The 21,295-nt window shown below is 32.6% G+C and overlaps 3 protein-coding genes across 7 annotated transcripts; 2 read left to right on the forward strand and 1 right to left on the reverse strand.

Annotated features, from left to right (window-relative positions):
• The first annotated feature begins 222 nt into the window (after window positions 1–222).
• Window positions 223–1,140, forward strand: LOC105764802 (uncharacterized). Its single transcript, XM_012583560.2, has one exon. The coding sequence runs from the start codon at window positions 372–374 to the stop codon at window positions 942–944; it is 573 nt and encodes a 190-aa protein (XP_012439014.1). The 5' UTR covers window positions 223–371; the 3' UTR covers window positions 945–1,140.
• A 3,910-nt stretch (window positions 1,141–5,050) lies between these two features.
• Window positions 5,051–8,193, reverse strand: LOC105764803 (SWI/SNF complex subunit SWI3A). Of its 4 annotated transcripts, none has more exons than XM_012583562.2 (7): window positions 8,031–8,193; window positions 7,417–7,940; window positions 6,520–7,014; window positions 6,201–6,367; window positions 6,032–6,081; window positions 5,597–5,760; window positions 5,051–5,498 (listed from the first exon to the last, which is right to left on the reverse strand). In XM_012583562.2, the coding sequence occupies exons 1-7, from the start codon at window positions 8,119–8,121 to the stop codon at window positions 5,301–5,303; spliced, it is 1,689 nt and encodes a 562-aa protein (XP_012439016.1). In that variant the 5' UTR covers window positions 8,122–8,193; the 3' UTR covers window positions 5,051–5,300. The 4 variants fall into 4 exon arrangements, 2 of the variants coding, with proteins under 2 accessions (XP_012439016.1, XP_012439015.1); XM_012583561.2 differs by having other exon boundaries at window positions 5,597–5,772; XR_008192017.1 differs by lacking the exon at window positions 5,051–5,498 and having other exon boundaries at window positions 5,662–5,760; window positions 6,032–6,151; window positions 6,259–6,367.
• Window positions 8,194–9,533: 1,340 nt separating this feature from the next.
• Window positions 9,534–19,983, forward strand: LOC105764805 (protection of telomeres protein 1b). 2 transcript variants are annotated; one of them, XM_012583563.2, is made up of 10 exons: window positions 9,534–9,708; window positions 9,961–10,097; window positions 13,376–13,565; window positions 14,642–14,703; window positions 14,850–14,938; window positions 17,829–18,110; window positions 18,228–18,304; window positions 18,414–18,472; window positions 19,047–19,199; window positions 19,658–19,983. In XM_012583563.2, the coding sequence occupies exons 1-10, from the start codon at window positions 9,594–9,596 to the stop codon at window positions 19,847–19,849; spliced, it is 1,356 nt and encodes a 451-aa protein (XP_012439017.1). In that variant the 5' UTR covers window positions 9,534–9,593; the 3' UTR covers window positions 19,850–19,983. The 2 variants fall into 2 exon arrangements, with proteins under 2 accessions (XP_012439017.1, XP_052480625.1); XM_052624665.1 differs by lacking the exons at window positions 13,376–13,565; window positions 14,642–14,703.
• Window positions 19,984–21,295: the final 1,312 nt, after the last annotated feature.

Here is a 21,295-nt window from a genome sequence, read left to right on the forward strand (position 1 = left end):
ATTTTCTTTTATCTTAAAATACGATACATGTCTAAATATAAATATAAAAATATTCGTGTATGAACATACACGTATCATGCATATCCTACTAAAATAGGTCCTTAAACACTAATAAATCTCTAACAGCTTTTCAGAAAGAAAATTCCCATTATAGAAAAGCAAAAAAGAAGATATGGAAACATGTGGAAATCTTGCCCAAATTTACTTCCTTTTCCCCACTTATATAATCCAGTAATTCCAATGTGTTTAGGGTCAGTTCCATGAAAATTCACCTCTTTTTTAAAGGAAAAAAAACCAGAAAAACAATGAAGTGAGCTCCTCTTTTTTTTAATAATAAAAGTCCCTTCAACCCCCCGCAGTCCCAATTGAAAATGGATCCTAACCTAATGCTAAAGTTTCAAGCCATCAAGCAATCCAAGAAGTGTAAGAAGCAGCAGCTTCTGGACAAGCTTTTACTCTATTCATGCATAGCAGTGACTTGTTGTGTCTTCTGTTCTACCCCTTTTTGGCTCCCTTACTTGAAGAACTTTCTCTTCATTTCATTACCAAAAATGGGTTCAATCATGTACAACCCTAAACTACTGTTCTTTGTAGGGAACCTCATCGTTGTGGTTCTCATTGGAGAATCCAAGATTTTTGCTTATTTTTCAGGTTCTGGGGGAGTGTACTATGTTGATCATCCAAGTGGAAGCCTCGGAAACGATGGATCGGTGGTGGAAGTGAAAAAAGAGATGAAAATGAAGCAATATTATTCGGAAGAAAAGGTGAAGGCGATTTGCGTGGTTGAGGAGATTAGAGAAGTAAACAAGGGAAATAATGGTTCAGAGGGAAAATATCATGAGCTGGTTTTGCCTACTGAGGATTTGGAGAAAAGAGCCGATGATTTCATTGCAAGAGTCAACAGGCAAAGAAGGCTTGAAGCTGCCGGATTATTACTTAATTAGATGCAGTTTACGTCATCATTCAAATATATGAAATTTTTTATAATATCCCACATTTATCCCAAATCCAATCAGCCTATGAGTTATACTATCTTTTCTGTAACTTACTGGAGCTGCTAGCTGCTTTGTTTGTTCTGTTATCGGTATAGTTTTTAGTTTATATGAAATTGAGTCAATCACTCCTCTGGTTTTTAATATACATACATATCTTAATTTCAGCAAGCATGCAACTAGCACTAGCTATATAATGGTACTGTGTTTATATATATATATATTTGTGTTTGCGATTAACTTGAAATTTTCGGATATTATATATAAATTATCATGTATTTTAGGTTTGACGTCTATATTGTATAATATTCGTTTCTTTTGGTCAAATTGTCTTAAGCCATAAGGTTATACTTTATATTAACAAATTATTTTTAATTTTTAATTATATAACTTTAATAATAATCAAATATTAAGGTATGATTGACCTTAAAAGACTAAATTTAGAGGCACAATATGAATTTTAGAGTCAAATTTTAGAATTAATTGATTTGGCTCATACCTATACATATTAGGTTAGTGATTTTCTTGTATTTTGATTTGTATGTCTTGTTAAGAAATTATCTTCCTCCGCTAAGAAGAGTCTTTTTGATAGAATTATTCGTCTTGTGCTAACTATTTTCGTGTCTATTGCAACAACCAGACGAGTATTTTTAGCCATGAAAATTGTGAAGACAAGCTTTGTAATAGAATGGAGGATGATTTTCTTTCAACTTACTTGGAAACATACATAAAAAAAGAGATAGCTCGAGAATTTTCAACAAATTCTATTATTAATGAGTTCAATCTTATGAAAAACGGAAAGTACAAATTAAGATGTCTAGTATTGAGAAATAGGACTAAAGCCAAGTTCCGCCCCATTTAGAGTAAAATCCTTATTAAAATCCTGATTATAGTTATTAATATTTTTTATATAATACCATTTATAAAAAATGAAATTTCCATGTAAAAATTTAAAAGAAAAAAGATAAAAGAAATTAGGGCCACAAAAATGACCAAAGTTGGACAGGTAAAAAAGTTGCACCGCCCATGTCTTTTGTTTGAACAGAATATTTGCTTTCTTTCAGTGCGAAAAAAGATAAAGAAAAGGTGAATGAATTCCAATTTAAAATTTGGGCGCAGTTAATTGGGATATTTTTGTATTAAAAGAGAAAAACTGGTAATTGAAGTTGAAAACTATAGGGCAGTGCTGAGCTGAGGCAGATGCAGAAACTCAGGGATGGGAAGACGCTAGCTGCAACACATTGCATTAAGGAACTACTGGGGAAGGATAGTTGATTATATTTATAAGCCAATTGTGTTGAAATCAGTACCTGTTAGTTCCTACCAAAACCAAACCTGTATTTATCTCAACTCACTTATTAAATTATTAAAATATTTAACAAATTAATAAATATTAGTTTTATTTAAAATCTAAAAAAATGAAATTTGAACACTCTCCCAACTTTACTATTAACTAAAATAACATTTAGTTTTTATTTGAATTCTTAATAAATATATTATATAATTATTTTCATTCACATCATGGGTATGTTATTATTTTATTAATATTGTCGTCGATTGAGTTAGTATCACAAGTTAATTCAATACCAACTCAAGAAAAATGACTATGGTATGATAAACGATTGGAGTGCTTTTAATATCCTTAGTTTGATGTATTTAACTATTTTAATTTCTTTTTACTCACAAGTTAAATTATTTTTTATTTTAATTTCATACATATTGCATATGTATTATTGTTATTACTAGTTTCAAATCTTACATTTCAATTTTTTTGTTATATGTTATTTATAAACACATCCATATGTTCTAAATATGTAACTTTTACACGCATAGTCTGTAATAAAATTTTCAATTATAATTTTGTAATATAAGTTAAAGTTGTCCTACATTGCATCTGTATGTACAACACCCGTTGATTGAGTATTAGCTCGATTGGCATGAGCATTGCTTTCAATACTGGAAGACGTTTGTTTGAGTGTGTTGAAGCACATTATCCTCCTATTATCAAAAAGAGCAGATATTATCAAAACTTATAATGAGATTATTTAAAAATTAAATAAATAAATAATTACAACACCCAATACGTGTTATTTTAGCTAAATTATGCCATGCTCACAACACAAGTAAAAAATTATTAATAAATTTAAGAAAATAATATAATAATTAAATGGATTAATATTTGGTGCACTGATAATGTATTCTTTTTATTCCATAATTGTACTCTTTTTATTTCGTAAGTAGCCTTATAAAGCGTTACGCGTCTCTCTTTTTTTAAATATTTATTTTTTAATATTATATTATACCCTTGTAGAACACTTTTCAACTCCCTAACATTGACCACAAGCAGCCGTATTTTCATTAGCATTTAACCACTCACTTCAAAAACTTACCTCAACAGATACAGTTGTCCATATTTTTTATATATTATAAAAAATTTAGACTTATTTATAAACACTTACTTAAGCCTTACCAACAATTTCTGAAATGAATCTTACTAACTTTTTTTTAATTACCAATTACTTAAAAAATTTTAATAATAATTATTCATGTTACAATTAGGGAATGTAACCCAACGTGGCTTAGTTTATATATATATATATATATAATGATTTCATTAATTATAGGTTTTGATCATATATGTTCTCTTTTACATAATACCTAAAACTATTCATAGCCCTTCCCCAACTCATAAATAGAAGGATAATGTGTTTCAGTGCATTCAAACTCACATCCTCCTTTACAGGTAACAATACCCATGCCAATCGAGTTAAAACTTAATCAGTCAATGTGGCATAGTTAAATTTTAGTCATTTGTCACAATAAATTAATGGCACTTGGTAGGTTATCATGTTATAAAAAACACAATTTTACTCTTAAATTATACAGTTCCAATTTAATTACCTAAAATAATACGAAGAGAATCATAAATTATTTCCTTCCCAATTTTATTCTACAAGCGAGTAACTCTTTTGGATGGTTGATGCTCCATTGATTGAAATTATTTAAAATCTCTGTAAACTTTTGAAGATGGTAAAAATCATATATATATATATATATATATAGAGGATAAGAGGACTACTAAGGTTTCGAGGATGAAATAGATTAAAATCGCATAGATAAGGATTCAAAGATTCACTTTCTTTTTACATGCTAAGATTATAATGTTGTCCAAGATTCGGGGTTGTGGTTGAAAGGATTAAATTGTTTTTTTATGGGAATAAATGTGGTCAAGTTTCATACTCCTGAATTGCATATAAAGTTGGTAAAACGTTATTTCAAAAATAGAAATAATTATTTATTAAAAAACGTAAGTAAATGGTAATACAAAAGAGGTTGGTAAGATTCACTTTAAAGATGGTAAAACTTGGTAAATGTTTACATATATGTCTGATTTTATTTTATTTTTACAATATGTGGAAAACGTGGACTCTCTTTTCTTTTAATTCTGATATTGCAGCTTAGAATAATAAGTATAGTATGATGCACTTAAAAATAAAAATATTAATCAACACATCGAGTACTTTTTAATTGTAGTAAAAGTCTACTTATTTTATGCATGTGAGAAAATATTGGGGTTGTGACTGAAAGTATTATATTGTTTTAGAATTACTAGTGGCCCACTGTTTTCCAAGAAATGATCTTAGTTATGTATAGTGTGAATTCATGTCTTGATCACACTTAAAATGTCAATTGTTACGTTGTTATCATAAACTGAACCAACTTCAATTCTTTTAAGGTCCATTATCACGCAATTTATGCGTTTGAGATTCAAATCCCTCTTCTCAATTCAATTCTAAAATGCAGGTTTTCAGCGTTAAAGATTATAAAAGTAGTAATTATAAGGCCCTTGGATCGACCGAAGCTATTGTTTGATACTATTTGCAGTTTAACAGACATGGAACACTCGTCACCGGAAGAATGGAAGCTAACCAGTTCGAAAACACAATAAACAAATCAAAGCTTACCCGATATCCGAAGAGGGCGTAGTTCGGAAATAAGCAAACATGTTACAAATGTTGAAACTTGAACTCAAAACATTGCTAAATGCAAAAGAAACATGACCAGAAAATGCAAAGCTACTTCAATTTCTACCAAAACATTGAAACAATGAATCTTTATCATGCAAATGTTACAAATGCCGTTATTTAATTGCCCTTAACTCCTACTAACAACAATAGAGGGAAGAGATGTAATTGCATGGATATTAAAACGAGGTTCTAAAGATACTAATCAAAAGCATTAACTAAAAACCCTAAATTCTGATGTTAATGGCATCTCTTGCTTCACTACCCTGACCTATAAAACACGTTAACCTAAGTTGCTGGTTTGTGATTGTACAGAACTGTGCTCTAACAATTTGGATGTACCAGTGTTATACGTTGTTCGTAAGATATTAATCCGCTCTCCAAGGATATACTCCTTAAGTCCCTCGATTGCAGCATATTCCTTCTCCATTAGAAGCTCCGCATCTTCACAATGCTTGATTTTGGAGTTCAATTTCTTTAACTGTATTCAAGGAAAGGACAAAATATTAAGCATGACTTTAAGGATAAATCAAATAGCTTCATGATAAACATTAAGTGAAAACAGAAACTTCAACCCACTTGTGCTTCGATTATGGTTGCAACTAAATGTTCAATCTCCTTCTCTTCCTGCACAGCTAATAATTTGGCATGAGCAGCTGCTGCTCCAAGACCTGTTGCAACTGCCGCTCTAATTCGCAATGGTAAAGGTATGTCACTCTTCTTCGGATGTGTCTCTTGAGATTCTGCAAGAGAGTCTATTTTCTTACAAATTATGATGATGATTAGGAATGAAAGGACTCCGGCTATGAATGTGCAAAAGATAAAAAGTAGAGCACAAATCGAAAACATTGAAATATTAAAGAAACGATGTCTATGTGCTGAGTGATAAATGAACACGCTGGCAATAATTCAGTAGAAGGAATATGAACAATATCTACTTTTGATCACATAATTTGGTTCTTCAGCCAAAACCACCAAATGATGTTGTAATACTGTACTCAAATGTATATATACCTGATGGATTAGACCTCTCCTTTATCTCTGACTCTTCTGTATTATGAGCTCTAAAACATGTAAGAGATCGAATACTTCAAAACACCATACTGATGTAAAAAAACCTAACAGTAAATTTAGCTGCAAAGGGAAAGAAAAATAAGAATAACAGTATTAACTTTTAAACAACCTTTCTTGCTGATAAATTGAAGGAGATAGCGACCCATTAGTTAAATCAATATGATCACCATAAAAAATTTCCCTCGGACAAGACATTTCATCAGAAAGCATCGCAACTGCAGCTTCAGCTGCAGCAGCAGTGATTTGAGGCCCAACCATGGTAGAGATGCGAGCAACCTGTAGAAAACACAATCAATTAATGTATAACCAAAATCTTTAAAGAATGCTTGTCTTTATACATGCAACAAACTTATAATATATGAGAAAAGCATAAATTTGGATAAAATGGAGGCATCATGTATAAGTAACATAGCCTGGTACAATTTTACCTGCTTCATGAGAGAACTATCAGCATCTGAAGTGGAAGCAGTGCGTTTTTTCTTCAAAGGAGGCTCTTGATTCTCAGAATCCCCATTCTTTTCGTTCTCATTTGCACCATCATAACCTTGATCCTCGTTTATAATATTCTCTTGATCCTCAGATGAAGGAACAACAACTGGTTTTATGCCATTCATGCTCATACTTGTACCGCTGGAATTGCCCCTTCCCTTGGCAGAATCTATCAAAGACTCCCCAAAAGGCAGCTCAATGAGCTTTGTAATACAATCAAGTTTAGACTTGGTTTGAACATTTTGAGCAACAAGATCCCAGTCATCTCCATGTTTCAGAACAGAATCCAAAAGAAGAAGAGTTTCTGCTTCGGTCCACACAGTACCATTGGCAGCACTCTTCTCACGGCAATCTTTCAACTCGAAATCATCCATAGACTTGTCCTCGCCATAATTTCCATTTTTGAAGCATTTATCGCAAACTATGAAAGTATCCTGCAGATGCATTAAAACATATATCACTCAACTTCACAACACAATCAAGTCGACTACATGCCTTCAGCTTTGTGCAGGTAATTACAACAACGAACACAGAATACATATATATACATCCAGACACATTGGCACCCAAATAACCAAGCTACAGTGTCCCAAATCAAACATGAATTTGATAAGAATCTAACAAATAAAAAGCTTGTACAAAAGACTTTAAGTCTGGAACAAGAAACGTATGATTACACCTATAAAACCAGTTACCTGGAGAAACGTTATATTAAATGCTAAGCAAAAATTATCTATAAGCAAACCATTGTTCATTGGGATAATTCACAGATAAAAACAATTCCAAACAAAATTTAAACGCAAAAAGAATCTTTCAAATTTTAAAAAATGAATTACCTTTTTATATTCATGGTACCCAGAATGACAATTATCTCCACAACTACCACAATGTAGTCTCTTCAAATCACCAAAAACATCAGAATATGAAGCCAGGGGAGGCAACTTGACTCCACTCTCTTCAACCCCACCACCACTGTTCTTACCCTTAACGACCGGCGCCGAAAGCGGCCGCAACGAATTAGGAGTAGCGACGACCCGGACTCCATTCGGGGCCCCGTTTTCGACCCGGACCCTATCATCGTTCTCGGAACCTTCGTGGGGTGGAGGCGGGGCGAGGAAGTTGATCAAACCCCAGGTTTCCAAGAAGCGGAAGACCTTGTGGAGTAAAGTGACGTCTCCGATGAGGGATTTGCGGATTTCGGTGAAAGTGAGGCGGCGAGAAGGGTCTTCCCTGTATTTGTTGATGATGAAATCCCTGTACTCCTTGTAGATTTTAGGGGTTCTTGAGATTGAGCTGCCTTCGAAGAATTCTTTCAATGCTTGCCTCTCTGTTTCGTGAATATCGTTCCAAGCAAACCAACCTAAGAAGAAGAAGAAGAAGAAATGAGATTTTTCGTTAGGGTTTTGGAGAAGGGGAATATTGATTAATCAATTAGAAAGAAGGAACTTACTGGAGTAGCTCGGTATGGTGTAGAGGTCGAGCTCTGGTTCTTCGGGTCGATTTGAATCCGGGTTCGGGTCATGTCGAGGCTTGTTCTCCATTCCCGGGTCCTTGGTGAGTTTTGGAATTTGGATTCTGTCGGTTTTTTGGGTCCGATTCAGGATTTACTCTGTTAATCACTTTTAATGCGAATGGGTTTTTCTATTACAACAACCGGTTACACTCATTTAAGTCACCGACCAATCGTAATCTCGCTTGTCCAGTACGTGATAGTAATTGAATTTAGATGAAAATTTTTCAAATTCAAAAATCAATTTGTTGAATTGAATTACTTGGAGAAATATCACAAACAATCGAACAACTTTAAAATTATTAGTGTAAAAATTTTAAAAATTCAATTTTTAATGAGATATGTTTTTATCTAATCTTAAATATTTTTAAATTTAAAATTGACCTTCAATTATTAATATATTTTTAATTTATTAGTGTCACATTCTAAAATTAAAATAAAAATTCACGACATTTTAATAAATTTGAATTAAATTTAATAAAGAAATTCAATGATATTAGCAATTCAGCATTTTAATCAAATAAATAATTCAGATTACCTAGTGACATTTATATACGTTATGTTAAATGTAAAGTTAAATTAAATCTCAAATTTGTATGTAGTATAATGACTGAAATTAAAATTTGACCATTTTATATAATTAAAACAATAAAAGAATTAGAATTATGTTAATAAGGTAAAGAAAAAATCATGGAAACATGTCAAATAAGGTTTAGAGAATTTCAATAGTGTTAACAATTTTAAAATTAGAATAAAGTATTTAGATTAACTAATAACATTATAAATGTTAAGGTAACAACTTATGTAAAATATGTATATATATATATATATATATAAATTAGATCTTAAATTTAAGTATAATATAATGATTAAATTGAAATTTGATCTTTTATATAATATAAACCAATAAAAGAGTCAAATTTGAAATTTAATAAAAAAAAGAGAAAAAAATGTACATGCGTCAATTAGAGATGATAACTGAACTAAACAATGCTTATTCACGATCGATTTTGATTTGATATATTCTTAATTTAAGTTGATCTTGATATGATTTTCTTGAATCTAATAAAAATTAAATTTATACTTAACTTGATCGGGCATGTTATATATATTTTTTATAAAATAATAATAAAATTCCCCAAAATAAAATAGAATTTATCTTATTCCACCCAAAAGCATAAATGAATGGTATATATTACATATTCAATTAATTAAGCCTTTTCACAAACCCAACACAAGTTGCTAGAGTGGACCAATAACAATAAGGGGAAAGGCTCAACAAAAAGAGACAACATGCATGAAGGCCCAAACCCTCAGCTTCCTTCATTTTAATTTAAGCCCTAAATCAGGACTAATAAATGCCAGACCCAGCAATTAATGTGGTAGTTGGCCCATCACCCATGCTGCCTCTTCACTCCCAACACAAATACACAACCCCGCCTTCCTTGAACCATTAAACAAATCACTCAAATAGCAGCAGAGATTCAGAGAGGGATTGGAGAGATGGGTGATTACCAGTTTCTTATGCTAAAGGACGCCATTACTTGCATTAACCAGAAAGTTAACCTATTTGCCGTCATTCTTGACTTCACTCTGCCCCAGCGAACCAAAGGCACCGGTACCCACCACCTTTTCTTTCCTCTTTTTTGCTCTCTTGTTGCCTACCTTCTGTTCTAATATGATAACTCTTTCTACTCACCTCGTTGCTTCCATACTCGTCCGAGTACCTCACTATTTCTTTATGAAAGTTATATAGATGCGGAACTTAAATTCTTTCTTTTTTCTTTTTCTTGTTTCTAATCTTCTTGATCGTATTTTCTGATCGTTCTGAACTTATTTTGCTTAGCCAGAATTTCTGTTTTGTTTGCAGATTATTTTTGTAAGCTAAAAGTAATTGACGAGTCACATTCCGAGTTCTGGGTTCCTGTGCATGTATTTGCTCAAGAAATCGACGGTCTTCCTCTTGTTGCATCTGTTGGAGATATTATTCAACTTTCACGTGTCACGGTATACTCTGATAATTCCAGAGTGTTATTTCTTGCCCTCCTTAATATTACTTGTGTTTGGTCAGTTCGTGTTTCATCTTTAATTTCTTTTTTGAAAAATTATAAATTCAGTTAAACAAGTGAAAGAAGATTAGGAAGAAGTGAGCGGACAAGTCTAACACTCACGATAATTCATCTTTATTACCTTATAATTGAATTTGTATGGGCTTTCACAGCAAGTTAGTTATTTGGAATAGTTCTAATGTGTATTTCTCAACTAATTTCACATATGATATACACAGTGTGGCCTTAAGCATGAATGGATGTATAATACTGAGGATTCTAGGAGTTTGAGCACTGACATTCTTTTCTGAAATCTGTTACGAATTCAATCTGCATTTTGCTGCTTATGATATAAAACGATTTAAAACTTTTTTTTTTTCTGGGGATTTATGGGATTGCAATTATAAAGTGATTGTGAATGGAAGGCTAGTTGAGAAAAATCTAACCACTAATGTTTTAGCAATTTGTGAAGTCAGCTAGGTTTTAGAATGGGGGAAGTCTGCAACCATGGAAGAAGAAACTCTGTTGCTTATATATTGGACTATTAGTTCACGCAAGAAGGAAGGAAAAAGAAAAGATTAGCTAAAAATGAGATAACTGACAGAAAAAGAAAGAGCACCGCATATAACTTGGATCACTTAAAACAATAGTTTCATGGATGACTCATCAGTAACTCAAATATCTCTTAAAATCAACTCTACCAAAATGAACGTCTAAAGTATTTAGCAAATGTTAACTGATCGTAATTGGACTAAGATTGTCATTAGATTAGAACTAAGAGTGATTTAAAATTTTGACCTTGGAAATATCCTGTTTACCCGACTAGAATCAAGATAAGGTCTCATTGACAATAATATCAAGGCCTACTTCAGTGAGAGAAAATTTACCAAAACCTAGATATGAGACCCAATATAGCTGTAAATTACTGTCTTATTAACTACCAAAGAAACTTATATTTGGATGGAACAAAAGAGCTCTCAGTTGTTGAAGAATCAAACTTCGTTTTCGCCCTTGACATCCAAAAGGGTAAAATCTTTTATCTTACCAAACTATTTGTTTACTGCCACAACGTTCTTAATTGTTTCTGAGATTAATTTTGATCACGTTTTCTTAGATGTTATTGTTGAATGACAGAGTCACAAAGACATTTAGTCTAACATTCTTAGCCATGTGAGGTTTAAAGTTTAATCTTCTTGGCTGTAGATAAACTCATTTAATTACTTTTTGTATATGCTGTTATGTTTGCTTTAAAGGGCATAATTTGCATCAGCAATTAAATGTAGATACCTTGAGGATTCTCTTATGCATCCTGTGAAGCTTGCTATAAAAGCAACTACATCTCTTATTTATTTTTGAACTGGCTGAGAATAATTTGCTGCTAGAAGTCATATATCTCTCCCTCTCCGTCTTGAGTGCCCCCTGTTGCTTTTAGGGTATCATTTAGCCATCAAATAGCACATGGTGCTTGAAATCAGTATAAAGGGCTAATCCTTGGTGAATATTCACTTAATGTGAAAATGTATTGATGCGTTTCTTATATATGATTCTTTATTAGATTATAAGAATATTATTTTGAGTTGTAGTTCATGCACATACTTATTAACCTCTAACTGAGATTTCACTATGCAAGCATGTAAAGTTACGACAATTCAATTTGTAGACTAGACTCTGTTGGTTGCTTTAATTTGATTGAAAACTAAAATCAAGTTCAATTCATTATATCTACAACATATGAATTTGCGACAGGTATAACAAAATCTACTCTCCTGCATTTTGTTGAAATGGAGTTGTCTTTCTTAATTTGTTCTCCATAAGAATGATTCTTGATTATGTTGTTGAAGATAAAATTATAAACCTATTCTTGGGTCTTTGACTATTAAACTGAGCTTTTAGGTTGACATATTTTTGGATTGATATTAGAGCCTTCTAAATTTGTGGTATAACGTTTTGCCTTAATTTTGATAAATAAAGTGTAATAAAACAAATAAGGCGGTTTATGCATAATCCTTGCTATCCCTTTCACTTGCATGAGTCAATGGGCTTGCATATGAGAGTGCTCCCTTACATGATAGTATAACCTTGTAGGTTAGCTCGTCTTACATCTACTCAAATTAAAAAATTTCCTTCTCCGCACACTTCCCAAATGCACAAGCTCCTTGGATTCCAATTTGGTCAAACACAGGCCTATCACATACATTTTGATGAAAATATGTTGCTAGAGGTGGCAAACCTTGCATACTCAACTTGCTTGAATTGAACTTGATCATAAATCAAAACTGAGTAAAATAGTTAACTCTGAAGCCAAATTGATCCAAGATAAGATTATCTGATTTGGAAATAATCCAAAAGTAAAATGACCTGATATCTAAATTAACTTGAACAAAATGATACTTAACCGAACTTGAATTGATTTGATACCTGGAATGATCCAAGTTTATTTGAAGGGTGTACAAGCCAAATATGTGAAGTAAAATTAAATGTGTCACATTTAATCTCAAAGCATGTAATATATACACACACTTTAAAAAGAAGAAAATAACTATGAAAAAATGCAAAGAGTTATAGGTAAAAATTTTAGGAAGAAATATATGGCCCAAAAGTGTTCAACACTTTAGGAATTAGTTGTAAAAAATTAAATCCAAGGCAACTAAATACTATTTTGATTGAACTTTATGTGAATTAAGTTGTGTGATAATTTTTCCTGATTAATTGTAATAGCATATGATTTAGTTTATTTATTAAATTAAAATGGTGTTATATATAAATGATAATATTTATGATTTTGTCCCTTAGTTGTTTTTTTGCAAGATTGTAGAACTTAATTTATGAAGTAACACAAACCCAATATGATCTGACATGATTTGATTCAAAATGACTTGAAATAATATGTGATTGATAAGAACTATGACCTTAATATTGAATGACTGAACTTGATGTCAACTGGACTTGCATGATTGCAGTCTATTTATAACCATATAGAGGCATGAAGGATTTTTTAGTCTAATGGCTAGTAGTTAAGAGGCTTTGGTTGCATGTGAGAATGAACTATCCTGAAAGTTCAAGCTTATTGGCTTTGGCCTTGTTGAGTCTTAATGTCTAGCATTTTATGAAGTATTTCTGTTGTATGAACAGTGGTCAATCAGGTAAATATTGTATTGCCTTCTAGATGCATGTTTTTCATTTTCCATAAATGGTGTTTTATAAATCTAGTTTGAAAAAGTTAATTACCTTCTACAGATGACAGTTCATGAAGGAGATGTATATGCTATATTCAACAACAAGTTTTCTTCATTTGCTTTATATGATGGGAAAGATGGTGATAATTTCCATCCTTATAAAGTTTCTTTAAGATTTCATGAGAGAGAACATGATGAAAAGATAATAGCAAGCATGAGAAAATGGTTAGCAAGTTCAGAGGTCATTGACGGTATGTTTTTTATTGGCTAGTGTGATCAATATTTCTCCTTTAACTGGTGGGTTATATGCATATTAAGTATTAATAGTTATTATCTCTTAATTGATATCAATCTATATGTGAGTGCTCTATGCCTATAACAAAAGTATATGGTTGGAGTAATATTCTTTTCTGAAGCTGCTTGTTCCACTGTATTCTCATGCTTTGGTTAGAAAATTTAGAAACTTCATATTGTTAATTTTCATTTCTAGATCCCATGCTTATTTTCTTTTTCTGGTTGGTGTTCAATTTAAGTTTTTCCCTATTTAAAATCAACCATTTTTACAGGTGATCCACTAGACTGAGGTTGATTTCTTCCCCCCATCCTTGATTCTTGAAGCCCTTCAGGATTGCATCTACAATTTAATAGAGCTTGATTTTAGTTCAATTTGTGCTCTAAGGTTTGAAACATGTGGTAGTTGAAGAGACCACTGCACTAGATGGTAGTTAAAATGCATTAGGTATAAACGTGCAGAGAGTGCTTAGTGAGTCTCTGTCCTAATATATTAGGAGTAATAAAAGTAAGATTGCAGGGTGGGCCTGAGTGTTAATGGGCTGTAGAAGCCTGAGCAATGACAATTGGCCTATCTTCTGCCTTTTCTTTTTGAAGCAAATTTTTGACGTCTTAACTTTTTTAAGTACTGGGCTGAACGTGGCTGGACATGAGGATTAGATTGACAGTTTAACATAGTGGTAGTTAACACTGCACCAGCTTCTCCTGGAACTTCTATAATCAGTACTGTTTATCATGTAAGTCCACCTTTTTGGAATTAACTTGGAAAGGACAGTTCCAGAGTATACCTTTCTAACTTCTAAGAGTTCTGACACACAACACAGACCTATATATTACATCTCAATACTGCAAGTTATTGATTTTGTATATGCTAAAATATTGCATTGGCATTTTGGTTCTATGTTTATATAGTTTAAAAGTCATGCATGTGCAGTGCCTCTTTTTTTGTGATTCTGTCCTCTAATTATGATGCCAAATATCTGGTCATTTCCATCACCCCATATGAAGCTTCACCTTTTTTTTTCATGCTTGTTAGTGCCAAATTTCTCATTGTTGAGGGAGATAGACCGAGTGGTTTGTGTAAATTTAGCTTGCAAGGTATTGATCCGTATCTTTGATTTTCATGTGTTATATTTATGTACTTGGTATGTTCAACTGTGTCCAATGTAATCATATTTTTATGCTGCTTGATTATTTCAAGGTGTGCTGATCCATCTTGATATTTAATGTTTGGCCCTACTAAGGTACTTCATATAAGCAAAACTACTAATGATAAGTGGATGGTCTTTCTTTGGGATGGAACGGATGCTCCACCTATCAGTATTTATAACAAGTGAGTTGGTATCTTTTTAATTGCTCCTCTATTTAAGCCTTTAACTGTAAAGCAAACGCTAGGATTTGGTGGAAGCATTCCTACTTTTTACATGGTATCGTTGACACATGGTTATATATAAATTCTGATCTATCAACAAGCATTTGTTCGCGCTTCAATGCCTTTGATTTCATTGCGTCAATCAGTTGCAATTGACTTTTGTGGTCATATTAAATTGTCTTTCCTGCTGAAAGGAAAAGTTAGCATAGGTAAAGATGATTAGGAGGCTACTGACAGGTGCAGTGTTCTATATCTTTTGGGAGTGGCATTTTGTTAGCTCAGTTGTTTCTCCAGAAAGGGTGGTTTTTTCTTTCTCTTTGTATGGAGCTCATTGGCTTGTTATCTCTATTGTATGATCGGAAAGGCTCTGCTTTGCTATTAAGAATCTTAAGTCACATTTATGGTAATGACTGTTTTTAACTTGAGATTACGCTATATATCTGCTGTGATAAAAGAGGATTGCGGTTCACAAATTTGTTTCTTTAAGTTGTGTTGAGCTTAAATTACCGCAAAGCAGGCGGTTGGTTGGCTGGCTATATTTTTTGCAGATGCATGTAGTTAGAGTTTCGGTTAGTTCTTTAATGATTTACAAGAGTTCTCAGAAGAAAATTTTGAAGCTTAAGTTATGGTGTATTATCATGAAGCCAGTTATTCTGATTCACTGTGATACCCTATCCTGTCCGTGCATTAAGAAGATTACGTCTCTTGAGATCTATAAATGGGCGATAGAGTTTAGTCTGTAGACTTTACTAGGTTGATTAAAGGTAGAAAGGGTCAGGCCTAAGGCTGTCTGGCTTGCTGAAAGTGAAGAATATATTCTGGAATGCTTTGGTAGTTAGGACATCACAGATTTAATAGGATAAATTGGTCTGATCATTGGTGCAAGATTTGTTTAGGGTTGTACGGGGAAGCGATTGAGGAAGAAAGTTGTGGGTGCTATGCTGCCTAGCTGAACAGTGTTGGGCTTAATTTATATATGATGCTACATTCTGTGGTTACTGAGAGTAACTTGTTAACATTATTGAAATTTGATATATACATGTAAAGGGAAAAATCATCTGGTTGTAAAAACATAATTTCCGGAGGTTTAGAAAATGATGAGAAAAGAAAAAGATTGCAAGGGGGCAAAATGTTAGGCATCCTTGCTTTTATAACGTACTTGTAATTTCCTTAATGCAAAACCTACTATAATATAGAATCATGTAGATATTATGGAAATTTTAAAGACTAATTCCCTGTCGTGTAGAGATTTGGATTTTGGAGTCTTAAATAGGAAACTGCCTTAGCAACATGTAAATAATTTTGTCCGTTTAAAATAGAATAAATAATCATTTTGAACTCCTATAGCCTGGTTGGTCCAGCTGTAGAAAGTGTTATTTGAGTTTAGTTGTTCAGAAACTGGTGAAAGAGAATCTAAGATGGTGTTAAATACAGAAGCATTATAGAATGTAGAAAGATGTTTTACTGTTTTTTTAAGAAAATTTTTTAAATGCCATAAACAGATGAAAAAAAAGAGAAAAAAGGGACAGCTTGTGGAAGTATGTTTTTTTTTTAAATGTTCTGAAATACTTGTATGATTACATTCCAAATTGTGAATAAGGAAAAAAAGGATAAAATGCACTAGATAAGTACTACAAATGAGGATAAATAAATTCCATGAAAATTGTGAAATTAATTGTTTACATTATGCAAGGTGTGCTGGACTTTCGGCTGAATATCAATCCTCATCGACTATAAGCTATTATGTAATTTTTTTAGTGACATTTTACTTTGAGGTATGACTTATTATATTGGTAAATTGAGATGGTAGATGGATTTAGAAACTACTTTCTTCTAGGTTTGTATCTATAACTAAACCGATGCCTTTCTATCATAATTTTACTTTAGTTATTATTGTTCTCTCAGTTTTTAATTCATCACAAAATAGACTCCTATTAATGAAGCACATTTCTTTCTATTTCTATTAAGCGTAAAGGGTAAAATAGAGGTCTAAAATATTAATAAACCCCTTTGTTGCTACCTTTGAGAGACACTTTGGAGAAGTTTCAAGCTAGTCTGGAAAGCCCAAATTATCTTCGTGATAGGCTGTGAATGTTAGAAGTTAGATTGCAAAACACCCAACTTCAGTTTTAGAGTAGAAATGCTCTTTCACAAGCTAGGCTAAATGCCCAATGAGGGAGACTGTTAGACTGATTTTGGAGTTTGGTAATTTTAGAACCTTAGCATTGCCACTTACCAGAAATTACTATTAAAAGTACAGGTGAAACTTTCCAAAATTTTAAATTTACATAGCAAAAGAAACTGACATTTTCTCCAAGGGCTGCACTACTATGCATTTATGTATTTAACTTCTGTTATGGCAAAGTATCTATAGTATGGATCTAGACCTTCTCGATGAGTTACCATAGTTCTGATTCTAGGCAAAAGATTTTCTAGCAACCGATATTTTTCAACTTTCAGTCAAGTACTTAAAACTTCAAATAGCCATTTACACTTATACATAATAAGTGAGGTATTGGATGAGTTAGCTGTTTTCTGTTACTATAATTCTTTTTAACTTGTTACTCCTTTGATGTAAAAATATAAAATAAAATAAAATAAAAAGAGGACTACATCAATAGGGGAACACGTGCATTCCTCACCCCCTTTGGGGCACTGTATCTTCTTAAACTTAAGATCTGGTCTATCAACAGTTTTAACTCTGTTACAATCAAAGAGTTGACTTCATTTATGATTTATGCCTAATTGAACAGCTTTCAGTTTCACATGCACAATATTGATGCTTGCTATGTCTAGTTATTTATTTATTTGTAATCTAACAGATTTTTCACTTAATGAGTATGCTCCACAGGCTGGAAGATGAACTGCACAATCCACTTCCTCTACATTTCGAGCCTCTGCCTCCATCAAGAGATGTGCTATGTACATTTCCTACTGTTGGAACTATCCTAAGAGTGATCCTTGATGTAGACTGCGTAACATATATACTTCAGCTGCTAAAAGTTGATCAATGGATGAAATTTTTTCATGTATTCTGCAAAATGCATGACGGATTATGGTATGGTGTGTTCACATCATCTTCAATGATCCGAGATATGCCAAATGATGATATTCTCATATTTGAGCGTCAGAGGTGAATTTTTTTGCATGTAGACCTTGTTAAACAAATAGATTGTTTATTCCCTTTTGATTGAAATTCTTTTCAGAAGTTTTGAATATCTCACTCTATTTCTATATGTGTATGTGTTAGCAATTGTGATCAACGATCACTGGGTGAACTAGATCGGATGCCATACTGGAGCTGTCCATGGCCATCAAAAATCACAGGTTCCATGTGAATATAATTTATTTTTATTTCTCATTTATTGGTATATTTGATTCAATCTCCTAGATGCAGTTATTGAAATTTATGAGTGATGATTATGCCCTTGATCAGAGGTTAAACGCATTGATGTACCATTTTCTACATTGATGGATGTTCTCACTTGTAAAAAGGTATTATACCCTTCAGCATTTTTTAAAAAAAATCAAAATGTACTATACATTGATGGACCCTCTCCCTCACTCTACCGGCCACCTCTTTTTGGTCCGATAATGCCCAAAATAGACCACAAAACCTTTGAAATTTTTTTTGAATTTTGAATCATCTGCAATCTCTTTTCTTCCCTCACACGCAAGCACCTACATTATTGGTCTGTCAAGATTAGGTGGGCTCCAGTTGAGTTTGTTTTGAACTCGGTTGAAATTTGAATCTTTTTTGCTTCATTAATTCGTTTGGGCTTTGTAGCCTACATATTTTGGTTGCTTCAGGTTTGGCCGTTTAATAGCTGTAGTAGTTCTAATTGGCATTTTTTTTTTTTTATGACCAACATGGCTGTCTTCTCTTTTTTTACTGCAATTGGTGAGAATGCCACCTTTTGATAGAGAGGACTAAGCTCAATGGTTTTATCCTTTTGAAGGTGTTATGGTTTCATATGAGAATTAGCTTGAAGGCTATGGAAGCATATTAAAACTAGGGAATAATGTTTGACTGGAGTTGTGCTTATTTGTTGCTTGGGTAACCTTCCAGGAAACAAATAATTTCAGGTGTGTAGTACGATTTGTTGCTGTAATTCCATGGCGAGTTGAGGATTTCCGCGCTCCTTGTGGAGCTTATAGGGTTAGGTTTACCCTAGAGGATCCAACTGCCCGAATCCATGCTTATGCTCATGCTGAAAATGGGGTAAGCACATCATATTTAAAAATCTTGTGGTAACCTTTAGACTTTTGTGGTGTAAATCATTTTACATGTGCTCTTGAATTCAATATTGCAAACTAAGATCATGATTGCAAGTTTTTAATGATGGTCTTCATTGAATAGTTAAAATGTGAATCTAGAAGGAAAAAAAAATGAAAAATAGAAAACCAAGTATATGTTTTGAGTCTCTGATGCCATTGCCTAAAATTGAAAGAAAATTGTTAATTTTTTAGCTGTTTTGGAGCCATAGCAACTTGAAAAGGACAATCTTGGAAGTTGGTTTTGGAAATCCTTCAGAACATGCCTACTTGTTGTGCTTGTTAAACTTGGAGTGGTGCTTCTACCGCTTTTGATATTGTAAAATATTTAGTTTACCAGTAGTAGCATATTATTATGCATTCCACATGAATATAGTTTAATTCGATGTTGCTGCATTTCTGAAGGAGGAATTTTTCAATTGTTCGTCCACTGATGCACTGAAACGGAAGGTAATTAAATTGCTTGGAGTACCTGTAAGTAGAGATGGGGAGGCGATAATGGGTGGTGCTAGAAATCCGCCATGGGTGCAGTGTTACTTGAAATCTAATCCCATCAAACAGCGCCATTGGATATTTGAAACCAAGCTTCTTGGTTAACCAGTTTGACTTTACTTGTATGGTATGTAATGTATTTAGGTAGGTTCGGTTAAGCTGGCTATAATTGACGCCAAGTTACTAGGTATCACCGGGGATTACTTCAATATTATACCTCTTTTTTACCTATTATTCTATATCAGGCTTTTGCGCTTTCTAGCTATAATAACCCCTCCATGCAATAAACATTTAAGTTCAAGTGTTCAAAATAAATCCACATCAACACTAAAAAGGATCATTTAATTTACATATATTAGTTTATATGGATAAAACCTTACATGTATGCCACTGATTAGTGGTAGATTAAATGTTGAAGAATAAAAAATTAGTGTACTACAAACTGAGGTAAATTACACATTAGTAACCTCATGATTTGAGTTGGATTCACATAAACTCATTCATTAGAAGGGGCATCGACTGCCAAAAAGAAGACAAATGAAAACATAAAACAGTAGAAGAGAACAGGCGAGAGAAGACTTCTAGAGAGAAACAGTTTATATGTGCAATTTTTTTGGGGTTAGTTATATGTAAAGCAACCATTTTTGAATTGATTAAAAGTGTTGCCATAGTTTTCTATTCTCCCCCTCTTAAGCAAGTAAGAAATAATGCCAACCTCGACATCAATTATAAGAAAAGGCTTGGTATCTTAACTATTATTCTTTATGGATTTTGGTCTTTGGTTTCGTTTAAAAATATCTAAAATTTAAAAGAAAATATAACATGTATAATTTATATATATATATATATATATAAACCTTGTCATCCTCATGCTCTATCCCCAATATTCTATAAAAAAATAACAGCTTAAAATCTTATATAAGATATAAAATATTTTAAAATATTTGTATAAATTTAAAAAATCATTAAATATTTAGATAGTATAATTTTTGCCTCTAAACTTGGCAATTAGTTCCACTTTGGTACTTGTACTTTCTTTTTGTTCACTTTGATATTTGAACTTGGCAACTAGATCCATTTTAATCCATTAACTTGGATTCTATCAAGATTTGATGATGTAACATTGTCCTTGGAATATTACTGGATTGGTTGGTTAGACTGATTGGATCAAGAACCAATCGATATACTAATCCAAACAATGAGGTTAAACTGATTGAATCAGAAATTGCTTGAACTCGATGAAAATTGAAAATTGGGACAAGAATGAGAATCCATTTAATTTTTCATGAAATTTTAATTAATTATTTAATTATAGCAGTTGAACCAAGCAAATCGTTTGATCGGGAATCTGCTGCGGAATCCCGGATCTAGACACAAGAGAAACACAAATTAGAAATAAAACGAGAATAAATAAAATTAGTTAAATAATAAATAAATAAATAAATAAATAAAAAAGGATAGATTTGCCCTATGAAACCCTTGGTTAACTTGTAACCAAAAACGTCAATGATTGAGCGGCTCCCTACGAAACCCCTAGAAAAAGAACCTCTA

This window comes from Gossypium raimondii, chromosome 12 (assembly GCF_025698545.1).
Source record: "Gossypium raimondii isolate GPD5lz chromosome 12, ASM2569854v1, whole genome shotgun sequence".
Classification (NCBI taxonomy): Eukaryota; Viridiplantae; Streptophyta; class Magnoliopsida; order Malvales; family Malvaceae; genus Gossypium; species Gossypium raimondii.

Bases quoted from the DNA above. Each gene is read 5' to 3' on its own strand.
- LOC105764802 (XM_012583560.2), top strand. From the start codon at position 372: ATGGATCCTAACCTAATGCTAAAGTTTCAAGCCATCAAGCAATCCAAG.
- LOC105764803 (XM_012583561.2), bottom strand. From the start codon at position 8,121: ATGGAGAACAAGCCTCGACATGACCCGAACCCGGATTCAAATCGACCC. The intron at 7,015-7,416 runs GTAATTCATTTT...ATGCATCTGCAG, and splicing joins GGTACCATGAATATAAAAAG to GATACTTTCATAGTTTGCGA. The intron at 6,368-6,519 runs GTAAAATTGTAC...TGTTTTCTACAG, and splicing joins ATAGTTCTCTCATGAAGCAG to GTTGCTCGCATCTCTACCAT.
- LOC105764805 (XM_012583563.2), top strand. From the start codon at position 9,594: ATGGGTGATTACCAGTTTCTTATGCTAAAGGACGCCATTACTTGCATT. The intron at 9,709-9,960 runs GTACCCACCACC...TTTTGTTTGCAG, and splicing joins CCAGCGAACCAAAGGCACCG to ATTATTTTTGTAAGCTAAAA. The intron at 10,098-13,375 runs GTATACTCTGAT...TACCTTCTACAG, and splicing joins TTCAACTTTCACGTGTCACG to ATGACAGTTCATGAAGGAGA.